This window comes from Melanotaenia boesemani, chromosome 5 (assembly GCF_017639745.1).
Source record: "Melanotaenia boesemani isolate fMelBoe1 chromosome 5, fMelBoe1.pri, whole genome shotgun sequence".
NCBI classification, from domain to species: domain Eukaryota; kingdom Metazoa; phylum Chordata; class Actinopteri; order Atheriniformes; family Melanotaeniidae; genus Melanotaenia; species Melanotaenia boesemani.
The window spans coordinates 36963363-36985613 of NC_055686.1; the positions used below are offsets into that span (position 1 = coordinate 36963363).

Sequence of the window (22251 nt, forward strand, 5' to 3'; positions counted from 1 at the left end):
CGCCACCCCACGCCGCGGGGGGACAGCCCCAGCCAGGAGGCGAGGAGACACGAGCCAGGCCCCCACCCCCCCCACCCCGCCCCAGTCCCCCACTCCCCACCCCCAAAACAGCACCTTCCCCCCAGGGCCAGCAGCCAAACCCCCCGGGACAGCCCGCCCACGCCCCGGGCCAACGCGACAGGCCACCCGGCCCGCCCCGCCCCCGGGCCATCCATGGAGACAGGGGCGCTTGAAGACCCCATCGCCCCTCCCTCCCCCACTAGTGAGGGAATATATTATGTGCTGTTTGCAATTAAAAAAAGAGGGTTAAAATTCTTCTTTCATTATTTTAGTAACCTTATTTTATCTTAATTAGTAATTAAGAGTCGTTCAAATGTGGTTTTATGCTAGCAGAATGGGTTTAAATAAAACGAAGCATTATTTTTTCACAACTTGCCAAAAATGTGACTTTCCTTTATGATTTTTTCTTCTGTTCTCACCTGTCACTCAGCCCATCACAGCTGGGCCAACACAACCATCGAGATGCTGCATTTAGCAACTCATCTGCATAAAAATTCAATGAGACTTGATTTCTTCTCACTTCATTTTCATATTAAATTGAGCGGATGAGCTAATGGGCAAAAAATAAAAAAATAAATAAAAACTGATTGTGAGATAGTGAGAGGAAATATGTGTGTGCCCTTTTATGTAACTGAGCATCAGATATGTGAACATGTGAAATATGGTGTTTATGTGCTGCTAGCATGTAACTATGACAGTGTGTGTGTTGTGGTAATTGCCTTGTTTTATTTTTCCAGGCTGGAGTGTAAATGGTGGGGAGAACCTCAGCTGTGCGTGTGCACATGAGTGTGTTGGATACAATAATAAATACTCTATGGAAACCACTGCTGCTGGGCACATAACTGTGGCCAAGCCACAATCAAAATGCACTTTCAGCAGCATCCACAAACCAGCGTGTGTGTATGTTGTACGTGAGCATGCACACATGACCTCAACAGACAGAGTAGCTTTAACAGCCATGTGGGAAAAGTTTCACGGGGTGAAACAGACGAGTAAAATGCAAAGTGTGAACTCTGCAGCATACAAAGAGCCTTTTCAAGGGGATGACATGCACTTGTAGACACATAAACCATTTAAAGGCAACATTTCTGGCTACACAGACATGGTAATGGGATGGCAGTCTGTCATTCACCTTTACATTAATGTTGGGTTCATCCAGACATTCCCAGGGATGGTGACAGAAATAATAACAGAAGAAAATTAGCCATATTTTAGATTATTTATGCTGAGAGGCTCAGCCATCAATGCTTGATGCAGAAAATGGACAGACAGGTTCCGTCTCCTGTGCCAGTTACACACGAAATTTGGTCGATTTTCATGGAGCTTAATCATCCATTGCTTGACGGAGAAAACGGAGCAATACTACTGGAAATCGCAGGGGCAGTGCTGAGCAGAATAGATGACATGAAACCAGTGAAGACAACTGCACACACACACGGTAGCAAATGGCCTTTAGTTTCACTCCATTATTAAGTTTTGTCTACTTTGAATTCTGTTGTCCACTGCAGAGCAAACCTAAAACACCAACAATAGGACCATCACAACCAAGGGCAGACCAGAGTGTGGGCTGCTCCCCAAAGCCTCATTTCCTCCAGTGGGTGCAGGTTGGGACATTTTTTGGCGTTTCCACACACAAAAAACTGGGAGGAGTACCCTAATATCTGACCTGATCCATCCTACTTTGTTGGGACCGCTGGGATACCAATTTAAACGATCCCACCCGACACACTGCTATCCGTTGATTGATTGAGAAAAAAGTCACTTCCCATGCGACCTGGCAACAAAACAAAGGAGGAACAGCTCCTTGTTTAGAACATCTTTTTTTTTTTTTTTGTTGATTAAATCTCCGTTTAAAAAGTTGTTACGAAGCACCACCAAAACGAAAGAACACAAACTGTTGGATGACCGCCATTCTTCTCCTTTGTTTCAGAGTTGTGTTGTGGTCATGCTTTACGGAAGGCGTTGCGCTACGATGGCATCATGCTATTACGTAGCTGGGACATCTATTGCCATCTGGCTGATACTCTTGGCTGTGGGTTGGCTGTAGGAACGCAACAAAATTACAGTTTACAAACCATCTCTGCACCACAACCGTCCCGTCCCGACTCACACTTTGGTGGAAATGAGGCACAAGTGGTAGAAAAACCCTATAACATGAGCGTTTGTCCTGATGCAGATTTGTTGAGACCTTTACTGGAACCTGGTAGTAGTGGTAAGTTCTTAGCATCCAAACTTTTGGATTTATTAGAATTACTAGGTCTGCTGCAAACAATTCTTTTTATTAACTAGCAATACTTTTGGATTCATAATTTAGTGTATACAATCCTGGCTTACAGGACTTTTTTTTTTTTTTTTTTTAAATGCTCGGCCATTTTATTTATAAGGAAATTCTTAAGTTTTCACATTTTTCTAGAATAAAATAGCTAAGTCAAGTAGCAAAATAAACTTGCTAGCTCCGATCTTAAATGTTGTTCAGGTAGAATTTAGTGGAGATAAAAGCATGCAAAACTCTAGAATATTTCAATTACATCAGTAAATGCAGCTCATGTTTCAAGTTTATAATAATAATAGTTTTCTTCCCAAAAAAGAATTTAATATGGTTTACCATATAAGGATATTGACAAGGATATTGTATTTCCCCAGATTTACATTTCCTCTTTCTAACAGCCCGTAAACACAACCATGCTACCACAAATTAATTTATGAATAAACATTCACCACCATACTGCACCATTTGATGTTCAAAAGCTTTTTTTGTCTCTAAATGGTAAAAACAACTAAACAATATGCATTCACAGCTACATGGTAACACAGAGAAATGATGAACACATGCCACATTGTCATGTTATCCTCATTAACATCAAGTGTAACATTCCTGAGCGTTGCTAATCCTGAGAAGAAACTGCTCCTCATTTCAGTACCAACCACGTCTATACTCCAACTTTCTCCCCCGAAAATAAAACTATTCAGAGTGAATCTTACCCAGCCTGCTCCGCAAAACTTCCATGTTTCAGCTCCTAAATCCCAGCCGTCAAACAGAGGTTTGCGTCCATGTAAACTCAGATGGAAAATAGGACATGGCAAGAGTAGAAGAAGAAGAAATGAGGTGAGATGCCTACGAGGGAAACCCAGTAACTCATTCAGACTGTGTGAGCATGTCAGCAGCCAAATATGAGAGAAGTGAAAGAGATATGAGGTGGGAAAAGAAAGCATAGCACAGAGGAAAGCAGGTTTTCTGTCCTGTTGTGAGAAAGTAGAAAGGGAGGAAACTGATGGTGCCGGGTGTTGTGCCTTCCCCCTCCTTTTTTTCCCTCTTTCCTCTCCCTCCCTACCACTTCTCCTCCTCCTTTCCTTTCAGCTTTCACCATAAAGGAATCATCAAAGAGACTTTAAGAGATCTAAGAAATGGTCAATGGACCTAATAAATGAACGAAAGGTAGTACAAGGATGCATGCATCAAGAACAGCCAGAAAATTCTTGTTTGTGTTGTTGATGTTTTGTGGAGATCAAGTTTATGTCCAGACCAGAAAAAGGATGTAGCATGTTGCTTATTTGTGGAAGCAGCCTGAAAGCTGGATTTAAACCGGACAGTGGATGTCTTTTACATGAAGTTGCATAAAGCATTAGTTTTTTTATAGTTACAGTTCGTGGTTTTAGGGACTTGTTGGCAGCTGATACACACTGCTTCTTCTTAAATGTCGGCTTCTTTGCTTTTACACCGTAGTGTGCATTTTACTTTATTAGAGCAGAGTGTAATTCTTAAAGAAGCTCGGGTAGTTTTGGGTTGTTTATTTTTCACACTAAAAATGGTGGAGAGTTCTGCTAAGAGTTGAAGTTCTGCTGAGGCATCACCATCACAGCCAGAAGCCGAGTTTAAATCCATTCATGAAGCAAAGTAAAATTTTAAAACGCAGCAAATGAAAATCAAGCCCACTTTAACTGGCTGGTTTGAAGTGAATAAACTAGACTGTTTAGTATCAGGATGGTGGTGGTATAGCCTACAATGCTAATGGTTGCAAATTCAAGTAGTTGTCCTAGCCTGACCTTTCAGCTTAGTGATTAACATAATCTGGGTTTATTACTGTCCACAGTTATAGTTTGTGCCACGAATAATGGCTATTATATTTAATTTACATTACAACCATAACTACCATGTTCATAAACTCTGGGCAGAAAAAATCCCAACAATGCCATTAAATATTTGTTAAAAACTGGTTAAAAAGATAGTCACAATGTGAACAGAAGAAAAACACGATGGCATCAAACAGCAAGGGAATAAACGAAGTAAAACATTCACCTATAAACTATTTATTACCTCTCACATTAGCAACTATCACCACCATGTCCAACAAAGACCAGATGTTTAGAAAATAACAGGAAATGACGTCACCACACACATAAAAAATTCCCATAACAGACATCGAATATAGACAAGATTTTTTCGAATATGGTATTTCAGAAGCGTATGTTGACACGTTGGATCACATTATTACAATTTTCTGATTATTCACAGATTTCTGATTATGTTGGTCATGCAAATGCGCTCATTGTGTAAAATCACCACACTGACATTTTATTTTTTAATGTTACAGTTATTGTAAATGTTGGTAGTCCCACACCATCCAGTCATGTTTTATACTCACCGGTGGGGTATAGAAAGTTTACCAGGACCAACACAGAGACAGCTGAGACAGACCACCATGCACGCTCAAATTCACTGTTATTTACTTTAAGTCACTTCAGAATTGACCAATTAACATGAATGTTGTTGGACAGAAAACTCTTGGACTGGAAAATCTGACCTTCTGCTTTTGTTTAAGCAAGAAAGATATGAGATTTATACATTTCACTTTGTGGTTGATTTACAGATGCCTTTTCATGTTGTGCTCATCAGTATTATAGTACAGATGTTCCCAATGTATAAATTTTTTATGTTTTCTGCTTCTCTCTTTTCCTCTGTTGGCACTATTGTCATACAGCCCAGTTCATTTCCTTCCTCTCCTCAACAGCTACTTCCTGAAAACACTTAGGTGACGAGCAGTGCGCAAGCTGGCTGTTTATATATGTATGTAAATTCAAACTTTGAGCAGCATTGGAGTGAAAGCCTTAATATCTTCAGAGTTGGAGGATCAGATTGCAGGTCTTCACCTCCTCTCAGCAAGGCACTAACCTCCCCCCAACATAGACACCAGAGCTGCTCAGACTCCATTTAAACTGTGGCTGCAGACAATGACTCCAAGGAAACCGAATTTCAAGCAAAGCAATGCAAAAGAATCCAAGCTGAGAAGGAGAGGAGGGGCTGAGCAGCAAGCGTCCCTGGGATAAATTAAGGTTAGAGATGTCTCAGCAGGTCTAATACATTTTTTAGACACAACAACACTTTTGGTGTTTCACTGCAGGTAGGAGAGCAAACTGGTCATTCTGAGTGTTGCTATGCAACCAAAATAAAGGGGGCTAATTACAAATCCTAAGGTCACAGAAATGTAATTATAAATAAAGCAATGACAGGATGAAATGCAAACAAAATATTTTTTTACCTATGTACGGCATCTGTGTGACCCTGAGCTTTGAGTACTGTGATTCAGCAATAATAATCATTGATTTTTCATAGTGTCCCTTAGCGGAGGCAGAAATCCTGTGCACAGCAAGGACAGAACTACTGCAATGGCGGAAAAAACCCACATTCATGAGCATAACATTTGGAAACTTGAAAGTAATAGTGTAGGCTAAATTCACTTTTTGCTCAATGTGTGGCAAGCTGCTAGACTGGAAAGATAGCTGGCTTGTTGAGAAGGGTGAGCGTCACCATGTCTCACAAGTGAACCGTTGATCATGTTTGCCAGGTGTGAAGGCCTTAAATCTTGTAGGAGGTGCAATTTCCCCTTAACTATTCCGGTTCTGGCTCCACAGCTGATGGAAATCAGGCATGAGACCAATTGGAATGGGAAAGCTTACTGCTTATGATTTCCAGTATTCAAATTGCAGAGTTTTCTGTGGTATGTGAGTAAAAATGTGTTTACAGGATCTTTAGTGAATGGAAATGTTCTGGAAGTTCAATAAAGGCTTCAACATGCAATTGTTTTCTTATGACTGCTGATGATGACAGCAAAGTTGAACTGAACTGAATTGAACTGAATTGAATACCAAAGCTAATGAGACACTCAAGTCCACCAGTGTCTGTTTTATACTCATAATAATGAACATTACAGGCTGATGTAGTCTTGTCTATTGTTGTAAATTCTTCTCACATACAAGTAAGATGTTTATGAACATAAAGCTGCCTAAATGCTGTGTTTCTTCCCTGAAACTGGCAGAAAAAATAGAAACAATAGTTTATTATTTGAATCATAAAAGCATAAAACTAAATAAATTGTGTTTTTGTTGTTGTTGTTTTTCTTATAAAAAGGGTGGTTTGTGACTGTAACGTGAAACCAGTCAGTCAACATGTGACTGTAGATCGCCGGTGACACACACTCTCTGTTGTTAATGAATGGACAGACCAGTGAATGCATCCACACACATGCTCGCCAGTCACTGGCAGAGTGCCGCCCAGCAATCAGCTGACTTGCTTTAACACCTGTGCGGTTGCCATAGCAACAGCAGCCCTCTTGGCCACACTACTTCCAGGCGCTGTTTCCTGTGTCCTCACATTCATCCTTTTCTACTCCTTATTCTTCCTTCCCTTTGTCTCTATCGTCTTCCAACTCTCTCCTCTTCCTTACTCTCTCCTTCCCTTTTTCTTACCTGTCAAATCGTATCTCGTCTCAAAACTCTCAATCGTTTTCCCTGAACACTCCCCCCCACCCCCACCCCCTTACTGCAGGTTGCTAAGAAATGACATCATCCATTTGGAAATATATGAATGAACACTTTCGACTGGTGTCTGTATGGGCAGCCATGCTTCTTCGGGTGTGTGAGACTGAGTGAAAAAAAGAACAAATACTGACACGACGATGAGGAGAACTGAAGAAAATACCCAGAGATTTTTGGTGTCTTTGAGAACAGAAGCTGGAACAAAAGAGGAGCTTTATCGAGCGATCACAAGGATAATTGTTGCAGTGCAGCAGGAGACCAGACACAGAGGTGTTGTTTAGGATTTCTTCAAGCATTGTGAGCTGTATGTGTTTGTCTTTACAAGTGACAGCAGAAGATTGATGTGAAGAAGAAAGGAAAGAGTAAAGAGAGAGGTGAAGGGAAACAAGGAGGTGTAAAGAGAGGAAGAGGACAGAAATCCAACTGGAGTTACTGTGACATCTTCAATCCCTGCAATGATTTGGCCAAAAGATGTCTGACAGGTGATGTAGCCAGATGTGATTTAAACAACTTTACTTTCACCAAAGAGCTTGTGATCACTGAAAGACAAAGCAACGTGCTGTTCAGGCTGTCAGGCCAATGAAAACATCATCAAAACCAAAATACCAATTCAGCAGTCATACTACTGCATTCATCATTGAAGCAACATAGATTAATGCATTGTTACATATCTAATAACTTATTTTAATTACACTTAAATGTTTATGATAACAGCAATGGACTGGCTGCCTGTCCAGGCTGTACCCAGGACTCCAGCCCCCCGCAACCTTGCAGTGGACTATATCAGTATAGAGGCCAGATGGATGTTTACAGTAAGGCTTTAAAACGACATGGTCAGGGTTGGAATTAATGTACATGGATAAGACGTAATGTTTATACCTACAGAGGTATAAAAGGAATTTAACAAGAACAAAAACTGGCATGTGAGAGGAGGCCAATTTATTAACCAACAAAAAGGAAAAGTTTTAATTCCTCAAAAGAAAACCCACTTTTCTGCTAAGTGGGGATCTCTGTATTCACTTTAACAATATCAGAAACTGTATTTCTCATTATTTGTATACACTGCACAAGCATTTTGCACTGGGAGGGAGATATCTTACTGACTTAAGTATGCCTGGCATCACTGCTCGGTGGTCCGTGAGAAAACTTTCAGACTTTCTTTCCTCTGACGTTCCCAGTGGGAGATCCTCACACTTACAAGTTTAGCTGAATTTGTTGCTTGGCAATTCTGTCAGATGATGCTGTGTTTTATCAAAACAGGAACACAGTCACAACGTGCTTTAAGCAATGCTTAGCTGACATACTCTTAGTAGGGCTGCTTTACTTCAATGTCTGGCTTTGAGAACTTTAATTTTGTACGATTTCAGTCAGACATACATTTTAACATATATTTTGAAAGTACAGTTTTAGTCCTTCTAATACAATAATTCTGTTTATTGTCGTGTCATGTAAGGTCTGAACTGAGCATTTCTTAGTTGACATATCAGTTCAAGGAGTCAATGGCAAGTGAAGACAAGTGATGGCTGGTGCAACATCTTAAAAGAATGATTGTTTTTCCCACCAGAATGAGCAGACAGCATACGCAGACAGTCCCTGTTTACAGCGATTGTGAGTTAATTACACAAACTTCATCCATTTTACAAACATTTTCAACATGTTCTTCTAACTTTCTTTATCAATTTTTACCTCTCAACATCTCTAATAACACAGTTGCTCTAATGCAGTGTTGCCCAACCTATTTTTCTTAAAGACAACCAAAAGACAATGGACTTCCTGCTCTATGGGTCAAAACCAAGCTTGGCTTTAAGCTTTCCTTGGTTAGTATGGTTTAAGATTGCTGTCATTTAGAATTTGTGTGCACAAGTATACATCCAAGTACACAATGTTGCCACGGCCCCAGTCGCCTGTCCCCCAGGTTGAGAACCACTGCATTAATGAAATGGTGCAGGAAAAATCAAGTCTACCAGGAAAGACATTAACTACTCCGTAGCTACACCAGCTAACTGACCTCACTAAACCTCACAGTACATAAGAGAAAACTGATTGGATATACAAGGTGTCCAAAAAATACCTTTTTTTTATTTTTGACTATGGATATATGTTTTAAAATATTGTTGTGTAGCAGATTTTCACGACCTCCATTTATTTACTTTGGGGTCTGGTTTCAACACTTAGTGTTTTCAGGGTTCCGAAACACCAGTTCCATGTGAAGAAAATAGGATACTGTATAAAAGTTAAGCAGACACAACACTTTTAAAAGTCACACAGGCTCAATACAGCCAAAGCCTTGTAGTCATTGTATAATCTTTGAGGGACCTCCTGGGGGGATCAGGGATCCCAGGTTTATACTGTCTGCTGTCTGGTGGTGCAATAGTGAAAAAGGTCCCCCTCAAACAGTTTTCTGCTCCATCACATTTGCGATGTTGTTTAGGCTGTTTAAACTGTTGTTTGTGGTTTAGGACAAATTCATATCATTGAAAATAAAAACCAGTTTCATCGGTTACCACCCAGCACAACTTTAGAGGGTTTGTTTGCAGCAGCCATCTGGACAAGCAGTCATATCACACAAATTCAGCTAAATCTTTAACTTGGTTATATCGTCTTTTGATTACAATTACAATACTTAAGCTCTTACCTTCTCAGAAGAACAAAGTCTCAGTAAAATCTGTATGAGTTTTTTTTTTTTACAGAGAATTATTAACAAAGGTTGTTTCAGACATTTAACCAAAAAGATCAGAGCTGCAGTTTTTCTGCAGAGCACAGACTCCCTGATTCATGATAAATGCACTACCTTCCTTTGCCTAATAAGCATCAATTATGCCTCTCGTCATCAACTGTGTGATTGTCTTAGCGGTAATCACAGTAAATTACACCATGGGGTCTGTAATGCAGCACCTGGTGACAGTAATGCGGCTGTCACAGCCGTCTGAAGGGAATAAATGTGCCTCAGATGACAATTAAAGCCAAGGTCAAACGTATCAGGAAATGTCTGATTATTGCACCGCGGCAGGTTTGCTCAGGCTGGTCTGCTGTCAGTTTGTGTTAAAGCTTACATTTATACTATGCATGCACACACATGTCCTCTGATGTGCAAACACAGAAGTGTGTGTGGACAGAAGAAGGGTGAGCATATTGCGTGTTTACTCTCAGTGTGCTGTGCAGCTCTGCAGCACAATATAAACACTTGGCATGTGAGTTTTCACACAATCTCTTCTCTTTCTCATCCCTCCCTCTCCCAGTTCCTCATCCAGCCTTTCCATCTCCCCAGAAAATGCTTATCCCATCTTTCTCCCCTCAAATGTTGCTCCTTCTTTCTCCTCCTTTTCCTCTCATGTTCCTGCTGCAGCCTCTTCCTCTCCTCCTGCTGCCCCATCTCTCTCTCCATGCTCCCTTATTCCTCTCCCTCAACAAAAGCCCATCGCCCTCAGAGACAATTAAAGAGCCTACTAGCAATCCCGTCCAGCCGTGCATGACAAGCAATCATACACACTCTGACACACACACATGCAAGAGACTGCATCTTGTGGCAGTGGGATGGAAAACGTGTGAAATGTACAACCTTCGTATTTCACAAACACACACTTCCAGATGAACAGCAGCACTGCATCAAATGTCTATCAGACACACACACGGAAACACACACAGTATCTCAGCCCAATCACAAGCCAAGAGACAAACGACCAATTGACCTACTTAATTCAAACCTGGCAACCAAGATGAAGCAAAGTGGAGAAGAAGGAACACATGGGGGTGATATAATGCTGCATAACTGTGGAGATATCATGGCAGATTGGACAGAATATGCATTTTTGATGGAGAGAAAAGCTGTAGACAAATGTGCTGAAAAATTATGCGAATGACATCATAATACAAGGAATATGGGTTTAGAATGAATGAAGTCTTGCCAGCATTTATATGTTTGTGAATAGAGGGAGGGATACAAGACTGGAAAATGTAAAACTGGAAGATAAGTGGATAGAAACACAGATTGAGAGACAGTTTAAAATAATGAAAACATAGGAAATGATGGAGGATTTGCTTGACGACTAAGCAGAAAAGAAGGGCTTAACAATGCAAATTTCAAATGCAGTTACTTCGAATTGCCTCTCCCAGCAAAAAGGTCAGGCAATTTTTAGCCAATTTCCAACCGATGGGAGTGGTGTTACGGACACAGGATCTGGCAGAGAATTGGCTGTGAAGTGAATGTCCCATGCACGAAGCAGCCGGCCATTCTAAGTAGCCAAATCTGCAGATCAATATCTGTTTGGAGATATCTGGATATGATTATCAATTAACAACAACACTGGTCGATAAACAGATTGAAGTTCTGGCTGAAAACTAATCACATCAGCAACTGACAGACGGATGAGGATGTAGGATGAGGCTAATGATGAAGTCTGGAGGATGGAGAAGAAATTAGAAAATAATAAGGCTGAGATGGATAAATGGTTGGAGGTCGTCTAAGGTTTGGAGAGAGAGATGAGTGAATGAATAGAGGGGGTTATGGAGGGGAGAAAATGGACACAATTCTGGTTGCAAAGGTGCAGAATTTGGTGGGAAAATGACCTAAACAGACATGAACAGGTAGATAAATGCAAGCTTGCAAAAGGATGAATCGAGGAAAATATGTAAATGGGGTGAAATAAGATGAGGGAAAAATGAGTGAATGAGTTTACGGATGGAGATTTAAAACAACAAATAAAATGAATAAAAATGTAACAGATCAAAGAACAAAGTACCTGTTGCCGATTTGGGTCTATGTCTTCCTTTGGGCCGTCGTTGGGTATTGCCCATAGTATTCTTCCTGTCCCAAAACATCACCGCTTCATGCCATCAACACACACACACGCTGACTGACTGATTGACTGGCAGACGGAGAGGCTAATGAAGTGCGTGCAGGTCTCGTGTATTAAAGCATGTGCAAGACGAGCAGCAAAAAAGAGGAGTGTATGATTGAGAGCGGAGCGTCACAGCGTCACAGAAGCTCCTGGAGTGTGTGACTGCATGTCAGTGATGTGTGAGTGTGTGTGCGAGGAGCTCGGCATGTGATTGCAGATGAGTGTGTGAGAGCTAGAGTGAGCGCACCGTGCTACGTGAGCTGTTGACAAATCGGGCTGCATACTGGTGAGTGTGTGAAAAAGAGCGTGTGTGTGCATGGAAGAGGGAGACGAAGAAAGTGTGTATGCATTTCAGGTCTGAATGTTACTACTGAGCATGTGCAAACATGAGTGTATGTGTGTGTGTGTGTGTGTGTGTGTGTGTGTGTGTGTGTGTGTGTGTGTGTGTGTGTGTGTGTGTGTGTGTGTGTGTGTTTGGGAGAGAGAGTGAGAGGGAGAGCATTAGTTGTGTTGATTAGCTCCCAGCCAGCAGAATCCAATCACTGCTGTTCAATTCATAAAGAGACAGGCTGATGGCAGCCAATCAGACACCAGAGTCCGAGACAAGGGGAGAGATGGGGATGGAGTAAAGCAGGTAGGAGAAGCAATAAGAAAGAGAGACTGCAGAAAAAGTGTGCACACTTTCTGAGCCTGAGCTTGAATCAATGAATGAAATTTGCCTCAGCAACGCCACAACCCAGCTCGGGTCGATGTGTGGAATGTAAAATTAAAATCTACAAATTACATTCAGTTTATTTAACTTTTTAATGCTGAACATATATGAAACATACAGTTTCTGAGACCTACTGCATCACTTCATGCTAAAAGCTTTATTAGTTTCTTCTGCCCTCTTGTGGATACCTTTTGCATTACAATAATCCTGAAATATCACATGGTAATAAACAGCACACAAAGTGGTGGTGGGGTGGTTTTTGGACACCCTATGCATTTGTGAACTATTGCATTATGAATGCAGTCTTTTAGATCTTTAACTATAATTTCTTTTAGTCCAGTCACACTCAGTTTTTTCCTTTGTTTGCAGCTATTTTTACTGCGGTATCAAACTGTACAAGAATGATGATGAATGATACAGGAAATTAAAATTACACTGTGTATTGAATGTATATATATATATATATATATATATATATAGTAATGGGATAATAATGGGTTATTACAAATGGAGGGTAGGACTACATAAGCATTAGCATCCTCTTACACACTTTCAAACAGTAAATGGCTTTTTTTTATTACAATAACAGACACAGATTTTGACATGACCTGTTAACACAATCGTGTCATTATAGCTTTTCTTTTAATATAGTGATTGTTAACTAACTAACTAACTAAACAGTCACAACTAAAATCAGTCAAGTATTTGTTCCACAGGGAAAGACTGTTGACATGATGCGTTGTTCATTATAACATTAAACAAACTTGAAGAAGCCTCTGCCTGAACACACTCCACTGTTTCTTCACTTTATTGTGTAGAGAGAACAAAGAAAGTAAAGGCAAATTTAGTCCCATATATGCAGAGATTTTCCAGATTTGATACTCTGTAACAATGAAATTCCCCAATTCTTTCTAATTTTTCTAACTCACTGAAAAGAAAAAGAAAAAAGTCAAAAGACTTTTTACCCTGATATTAGATCATATGTCCTGATTGGACAGAACCACTATCATTAGTTTTATGTCATCTACTTGCCAAGCTGAATATGTCTGCATCTTTAAATACGATATATAGGCCATTAGCCATGACCTTTTCATAAAAAATCAGCCACCAACAAACTAGCATCAGCTGACCACTACCATGATGTCCAAAAACATCTGTAAACTGCATGAAGGTGTGACAGGTGAAAAACAATTTGAAAGAAAAGAGACATGTGTGCTGACAGGCTAAGAAATACATAAATAAAGATCTTAAGACTAGTTTGTTTCAGACTGAAGGACAGAAACTCACGGCTACAAGGGTTTATTGCAAAGTCCTTTTCTTCGATAGACTACCTCACAGTCTTTTTATACTTACAGCTTTACTTCCACGAGCAGTGCACACATGCCATTTTTGTTTTTTTCATTTTCCCGACATCCTTTTATCAAAATATCCCAAACTGACAAATATATAGTGTAACTAGAAGCACTCAGAGATCGGCGACCTTCGCCAAGCCATTGTCTTTTTGTGTGTGTGTGTGTGTGTGTGTATGTGTGTGTGTGTTTGTTTTGGTTTGGTTTGGTTTGTTTTTTTTTTGTTTTTTTACCAATGATTGTGAACATTGTTTTTACATTAGAAGCTCCAATGGCAAAATTATCCCTATCCTCTTCAAAGTAAAGAGCCCTTTCTTGGATCCAGTTGGTGATCTGGATTACCCCCCCCCCAAAGGACAAAGGGGAGCTTTATGGTTATGAGGCTCCTCTTGGTAATCTGATGTCTTATGTTTTAAGAGAGCAAAGCCAGCAATCATCAGGACCTCCTAAAATAAAGAAAGAAATAACCAAAACAACAACAACAAAGTAAATAAAAACATGTATCACAACAACAACTAAAGTACCAAAAACAGGCAAAAAACCTAAACAAAAGCATCTCTTAGGCCCTGATCTATTAACGCTTTGCGTGTACTAAAACAGGTGCAGACGGCTTTGCTCCGCTAAAATCGGCCCAAGCTTATCTATCAAAGCCGCAAACATGGAACTGCGTCAGTTATCCTGGCAAAACTGCGCCGCTCTCCACTTTGCGTTTCTGAAGCTACTGCATATGCATTATGGGCGTTCCGGCCAGAAAGTGCACATTAGTGGGAGGAGACTATGCAAATAAATCTGGTTTGCGCAGCAGTGGGATTCATGTAGCCCGCAAATAGTTTGCGGTGTTTATGTTTGCTCTAAAAATAGCGTTTCTGAAAAGCAGGTGCTAATTGGCACAACAGTATACGCGCAATGGCTGCAGTAATAAATTTAAGGAGGAGGCACAGACACCATGAAAGGCAACTAAGATAATGCATTTTTTTCAATTATATTAATATATTTAGAATGCCAGAGAAGAGGATTGTGGAGACGATCCAGCATTGCAATATTAGAATTGCTGGATAAGTTTAAAGACTTTATCATGCCTGTCTTTTATTATTATTATTATTATTATTATTATTATTATTATTATTTCTTTATAGCTTTTAAACCTTTATTATTTCTTATTTGTTCCTTGCATGTTTTTATCTGTACAATACCTTGGTTCCTAAAGGTTGTTGTTAGTGTGCCTTATAAATAAATTGAACTTGAATATGAAACTATATTGCAGCATTTCTGGTGACATTTAGATTTTTTTCCTCGACTTCCGCAATATTTTTATTTGTCTCCTTTATTTGTCTCAACTTCTATCGGATAAAAGTTAATTTTGCGTTTGCGGTTTCCTTGCTCTCCAGAACCTTACATGACAGAGCAAACAGCGCCGCTAAATCCTCATTTAAATACTGCTGTTTGCTCCGCAAATGATAACAGGAGCAGTCTTAATAGATCAGGCGCTAATCGTAGAAACATAACTAGAGCAAAACTGCGCAGCAAATGTTAAATAGCGCAGCAGTTTTGCCCTCGTCATAACTCAGCCCCTTAGTGTATAAACCCACTCGACACCTCAGTGACTGTGTCATCATGCAGAGGATGAGGATCAGAGATGAGTGTGATCCTGCAAATGTGACCACGCCTCCACACAGAGGCTAGAGTTAGAGTTATGTTGCTAACAGACAGACAAACCAATGCAGCCGAATGCATGAGCTCCGCCCATTCCTGCTTTGTTTTTATTCCGGGTTGCACATGAAGTGACTTTTTTTTCTCAAGCAATTAATGGATTGTAGTGTGTCCAACTCCACCCTTTTAGGCCAGGTTGGTTAGATTTAGGGCTGGACGATATGGCCAAAACTTTTATCACGATATATTTCTTAATTTCAGTCAATAGGATATAATTCCAATATCGATATTAATAATATAAAAGCCTAAGAAAAACTGCCAAAAATGCCCACAACACATGCTGTAAAACTAAATATTATTTTGCCAAGTCTATGAAACTCCTCCAGTATAATATTTTAGAATGAAATTATTATTTACCTTTTATTTGTATTTAGCAAGGCCAAATTAGCCTTCAAACAAAGAAATTTGAAATCACCATCAAAGGTCAAATAAAACTTTTACCTTTCTCAATATTAATATCTTTACCTTTATTATGTTATTCTTAAAGATTTTAACAACGGTGCTTCAACTAGGCTTAAAAATAAAAGTGCTCAGAATTGCTACCATAAACAGAAAAAAAGAGTGAACAACACCTGGTGCTTCATCTTCTGACTCAGCATATTCTGAGTGGAAATGCTTCAGATGCACTGTTGCCTGATCAGCAAAACATAATATAAAACTAAATTCTTCACTTAATGTTTTCTTTGTTTTTAGTTTCTTTTAATAAGTGTAATTTGTTTTTATTATATTTTAATTAGTCTGGAACATGACAACGCTTTTTAACTTTTTAAATATTTCTGTCTACACTCTTCATTAATAGACATGAATATGTCTATTAATATATGGGTGTGTATGAAGGTCTGGGTGTGTGCGTGTATGTGTGTGTGTGAGTAGTGTGCGGGTGTGTGTGTGGAGGTCTATGTGGGATGTGGGTGTGTGTGAAGGTATGTATATATGAGTGTGTGCACGTGGAGGTCGAGGTGTGTGTGGAGGAGTGAAGGAGTGGGTGGAGGCGTGAGTATGTATGGAGGTGCTTGTGTGTATATGCAGGTATGTATGTGAGTGTGTGTGTAGTGGTGTATGTGTATGGAGGGGTATGAGAGTGTGTGTGTATGTGGGCACCGGTGTGTGTGTTTATAGGTATGTGCGTGACGTGTGTGTGTGGAGGTATGTGCACGTATTGAGGTGTTGGTATATAGAGGTGTGTGAGAGTGTGTGTGAGTGGCTGGGGAGGAAAAAAAAAAAAAAAAAAAAAAAAAAAAAAAAAAAAAAAAAAAAGGGAGTGTGTGCGTTTGCAGGGGGTTAGGACGTGTCCTCTGGGGGGCGCCCTGGCTGGGTGTTGGGGGCGGGGGCCTGGGGTTCCCTTCCTTCGCCTCGCCCCCCTCCCACTCAGAAAGAGGAAAGTGGCCCCTTGGGCTGGTGGCTGGCCCCTGGGGGGGTTCGTGGCGTGCCTGGGTTGGGGTGCCTGCTCTGGGCCTGTGACGCCCTTCGGGGCCGGCGGGGGACGGGGGCGCCCTAAGCCACTGGCGGGTCGTCTTCCAGGGAGGAGGCTTACCCCCCTCTGGACCTACATCTCCTGACCCCTCCCCTCCCCACTCTTCACTACATACACAGGTAGGGCCGTGGGGGGTGTGCTTGTTGCGCTGGGCGGGGCAGGGGGGGTCATCATAGTGGCCCCGTTGCTTCGCCGAGCGGCAGCATGCCTCCCAGCTTTTAATTCCACTTAGTCACTGAGCACAAATAACATTTGCAACATACAAACACGTTTTGGGGGGTGGAACATGCGAGGTCAGGTGGGTGGGACTGCTCAGGTGGCCCCACCCCCTCCTCATTGCAGTTACTGCCCCCCAATTTTAACCCTCTTTTTTTAATTGCAAACAGCACATAATATATTCCCTCACTAGTGGGGGAGGGAGGGGCGATGGGGTCTTCAAGCGCCCCTGTCTCCATGGATGGCCCGGGGGCGGGGCGGGCCGGGTGGCCTGTCGCGTTGGCCCGGGGCGTGGGCGGGCTGTCCCGGGGGGTTTGGCTGCTGGCCCTGGGGGGAAGGTGCTGTTTTGGGGGTGGGGAGTGGGGGACTGGGGCGGGGTGGGGGGGGTGGGGGCCTGGCTCGTGTCTCCTCGCCTCCTGGCTGGGGCTGTCCCCCCGCTGCGTGGGGTGGCGGGAGGATGGTGGTGGGGGGATGGTGTTTGTTTGTGTGTGTGTGTGTATGTGGGGGGGGGGGGGGAGAGTGGTGTGTGTGTGGGGGGATGGGTGGTGGAGGGATGGTGTGTGTGTGTGGGAGGGTGGGGTGTGTGGAGGTGGATGTGTGGTGTGTGGGAGGGGGGGTGGTGTGGGTGTGGGAGGATGAATGGTGGAGGGATGATGTATGTGGGGGAGGATGGGGTATGTGTGGGAGAATGTATGGTGCAGGGAGGGGGAGTGTGTGGGAGGATGGATGGTGGAAGAATGGTGTGTGTACAGGAGGATGGATGGTGTATGGGAGGGAGGATGGTGTGTGTGTGGGGGAGTGGTGTATGTTTGGGAGAGTGGGTGATGGAGGGGTGGTGTGTGTGTGTGTGGGAGGATGGGGTACGTGAAGGTGGATGTTTGGTGTAGGAGAGGGAGGACGGTGTATGTGTAGGAGAATGATGTATGTGTGGGAGGATGGGTAGTGGAAGGATGGTGTGTGTGTGTGTGTGTGGGAGGTGTGAAGGTGGAGGATGGTGTATGTGTGGGAGGATGAGTGGTGGAGGGATGATGTGTGTGTGGGAGGATGGGGTAGGTGTGGGAGAGTGTATGGTGGAAGGATGGTGAGTGTGTGGGAGGATGGATGGTGGAAGGATGGTGTGTGTGTGGAAGGATGGTGTGTGTGTGTGGGAGGACAGAGTATGTAAGGGTTGGATGGTGTATGTGTGGGAGGATGAATGGAGGAGTGGAAGGAGAGTGTGTGTGTTTGTGTGTGTTGGTCTGGGGGGGGGGCAGGACTGGTTCTCGGGGTGTGCGGCTGGGCGCTGGGGTGTGGGGCTGGCCTCTGGCGGTGGCCGTCTGGGCGGGCCGGGTCCCCCCGGGTGGCGTGCTGGCCCTTGGCCTGTGGGGGTGGGGGGTGTCCCTGCGCTCCTGGGCCCGGGCCCTCTGCCCCGTCTGTCCCGGGCGGCCGGTGCCCGGGGGGGTCGGGGACTGCTGGCCTCGGCCTGCCGGGGCCGGTGCCCTGTGTCCGCGGGGCGGCTCCTGCTGGGGTCTCCTGCTGCTGCCTTCCTGGGCGGGCGAGTGGTCGTCTCTGTGGACCGGTCGGGATCTGTAGCCTACGGGGGGGCTGGTGGCCTGGGTCTCGGGACCGCTGGCCTGACTCTGGCCTCTGTTCAAGTGAGGTGGCATCTGCATGATCACTCTGCATGGTCACTCCTTCCTGAACGTCTCCACACAGTCTTTGCGTCGCCATGTGGCCGAGTTCTCCAGCATATCCACACAGGTTTCTCTGCGCGTGTTCTTGAATACAGCAGTTTCACTTATATCTATTATCATATTTTTTTTTCTTTTTTTTTTTTTTATTTCTGTTCTTATTATTATTATTACTCTTACTCTTATTATTATTACTACTACTATTATTATTATTACTATTATTGTGATTATTATTATTGTTACTATTATCAACTAGTTGTGTAATGACCTACTGGCCAGGATGATCTTAGCTATATATGTTGCAAGTAGTATGGATTACATGGTTTTCTGTATAATGTTTTAAGTCCCCACCCGCACTCCCCACACCCTTTCTGTCCCTCTCTCTCCCCTCCCTCTTCTCTCTACTTTCTTTTCTATCTCTCTCTCTCTCTGTCCCCTCCGGTCGAGTCCAGCATTAAGAGTCTGATTTAATAAAGTTTTTCATGTCATCAAGAGGGACTTTATACATGTAGTATAAATCCCTGCTTGATAGAGTAAAATTGCCCAGCACCAGACAGCAGCCAGACAATCATTCTGTTTGCAACGATGCTGGACAAGACAAGTTAAAAAAAAAAAAAAAAAAAAAAAAAAAAAAAAAAAAAAAAAAAAAAAAAAAAAAAATAGACATGAATATCTGACGGTAAACCACCGCAGGATCATCCAGCAGCAGCTTCATTTCCAGGTGGGGGGGGGGGGGGGGGACTGAGCCAAACCATCAAGTTATTCTTTGCTCGCTTATCATCTATTTCATCTGCGTTCTCTTCGCTTGTTCAGTCATCTTTGCATTACAGACATGAGCACTTCTTTACTTCTTTTGTAGCTAAAACTAACAGCGTTGAAGCTTAGCCTAGCCTAGCCTAGCTTAGCCTAGCCTAGCCTAGCCTAGCTTAGCCTAGCCTAGCCTAGCCTAGCCTAGCCTAGCCTAGCTTAGCCTAGCTTAGCCTAGCCTAGCCTCACCTAGCCTTCTACCTCACGCTGAGCACAGCCAACTGCTGCTGGGCTTGGTCGGGCTCATTGGTCGGCTCCGTGTCTGTGGTGTACGTCATCACTTACGTAGCCAATGTGTTGCAACTCTTTCTGTTTGGCTTGAATCACTGATGGGCTTTAATGCCAGTTGGTGAAATGCTGTAATATCGAAATATCGGAAATGTGTTCAAAACTCATATCACCGTTATCGAATAAAAGTATATTGCAATATATATTGATATTGAATTATTGTCCAGCCCTAGTTAGATTGGTACCCAACAAAGTAGGACGGGTCGGGTTGGAGATTAGGGTATACTTCCCAGTTTTTGCATAAGGAAACACAAAAAAATGCGTCCCACCCTGACTCGACCTGCACCCGTTGCTGGAAACGGGGCTTTTAACACTGACAGGTGGAACATGCGTAGGAAAGTACTTTCCTTATGTGACAACAGTTTTATCATGTCACCATCGCAACTCAGACACTGCAGCTCAGGCTGTAAGTCTTAAATACCCCAAAAAATGTCAAATGAATGACAGCTATCAGCAAAGTCAAAGGCTTTACAGGACTTACTCATTTTAGAAATCAACAAAAACTGACCATAACACATACAGAAAAGCTGGAAATCATTTGGCAGTACTGGACAGTGAAGAGAACTTAAGGCCATTCTTGTCCTGTTCCTCTTGTCCTTTCATGCACCAAACCACTTAATCTCATCATCTCTGCATCTTTGTGTTCATTTGTAAACACTTATCATCTATTTTTTTAACTTGTCCTGTCCAGCATCATAGCAGCAAAATGATAATCTGGTTGCTGTATCGTGCTGAACAAATTTGCTCTGCCAAGGGGAGGCCTATGGGTAAGGCTCCTCTTCATAATCTGGTTCATTTATTTATTTATTTACTTTGAATCATGGAATCTATGTAATCTTGCTGGACCTGACCGGAGGGGACAGAAAAAGATGGAAAATAGCAAAAAGAAGCAAAAGGGAAAGAAAAAAGGAGACAAAAACATCCCAGGCATAAGGAAACGACCCTTCAATCCACACCATCACAACAAACTGTTACACCTGTACATGAACACACCAGAAAACATCCTACAACTTTTACAATAAAAAACAGAACTGCTAGTCATTAAGCGTTCTAAAATAATAACCAAATCAATAAGACATATCACAAAAGTTGCACACCAACAACCAGATACTAACTCACAGGGAAAAAAAGAAGAATTATCTCTTAGTGTATAAACCCACTGGACACCTCAGTGACTGTGTCAGCATGCAGAGCATGAGGAAGAGGAGTGATCAGTGATGAAGAGTGGTGAGTGAGATCATGCAAATGCGACCACGCCTCTACGGAGGTCAGAGGCAGACCGGAGCAGCCCAGAGACCCGGGCCCTCAGCAGCAGCCCCGGAGCTCTAACCCAAGCTACCCCACCACAAAGACGACTCCAGCCCCACCCGAAGGGCGGCAGAGGAGAGCCCCAGCAAGAACCCCCCACGGTCTTGTGGCACAGGTCCCAGTGGGCCAAGATCGGCAGCCGCCGGCCCCGCCAGGGACGGGCAACCCAGGGTAGCCCGAGCGAAGGGTCCAGGGCCCCAGGAGCCCAGAGGCGACCCCCCCACCCCCCAAAGGCACCATGTCTAGGAGGACCAGGCCCCCCAGACAACCACCCGGTGTAGGCCTGCACACACTCCGATGTTCCAGCCACACACCCCGGGAACCAGGGCGCCATCGACCCCCCTCCCCCACCCTCCACCTACTCCAATCTCCACCCCATATAACCCCACACTCACACCCTCCCCTGCGCCGTACCCACAAGTACTCACCATCACACAGTCACGTCACACACAACCCACCATGCCCCGTGGGGGACACCCCAGGCGGACCAGAGGACAGCGAGCCCCAAACAAAATATCAGCTGTCAGTAAAGCAACATCCCATCTTTGGCGCTTGTGAGAAAATCAAAGAAAAAGCATTTTGGTTTTTAAGTTAGTTTAACCACTTTGAAAGCATGTAAAATATTTGTGAAAACAGCAAAGTTGCTAAACAACATGCTAAATTTATAACAACAATTTATGGATCCGTCTAGCTAAACAAATATGTTTATTGTAGCTAATGAAGATGCTTGTTTGAAGAATCTGCATTTCATTTCCATTCTCTATTTCTGTTTTCTGATAATTCAGCCCATATTTGAAATATTATGTCCAAACCAAAACAAACAACTTGTCTGACTGCAGTTTTAGTAATTCAGCAGCTTTCTCACACAAACACACAGATCCAGTTTGTCCAAATTTATTTCCACGATGATTGGATCAACAAGGAAATGAAGATGGGATTCCAGCTCAATGACTTCCGTATGTTCCCCCCCCAAGGAAATTACAATAAACTCTCCTCGTGGATTCAT

The 22251-nt window shown here is 42.9% G+C and overlaps 1 protein-coding gene across 2 annotated transcripts in view; it reads right to left on the reverse strand.

Moving 5' to 3' along the window:
* nhsl2 (NHS-like 2) overlaps positions 1-22251 on the reverse strand; it is a 171777-nt gene that overhangs the window by 97505 nt on the left and 52021 nt on the right. The window contains exon 1 of one of the 2 annotated variants that reach the window (XM_041984578.1): positions 3043-3462. The exons of the other annotated variant lie outside the window; for it this stretch is intronic. Coding sequence (XP_041840512.1) covers positions 3043-3067 — 25 coding nt within the window. The 5' untranslated portion in view covers positions 3068-3462. Of the gene's footprint in view, positions 1-3042; positions 3463-22251 lie in introns of those variants that run through there. 2 annotated transcript variants of the gene reach the window in all.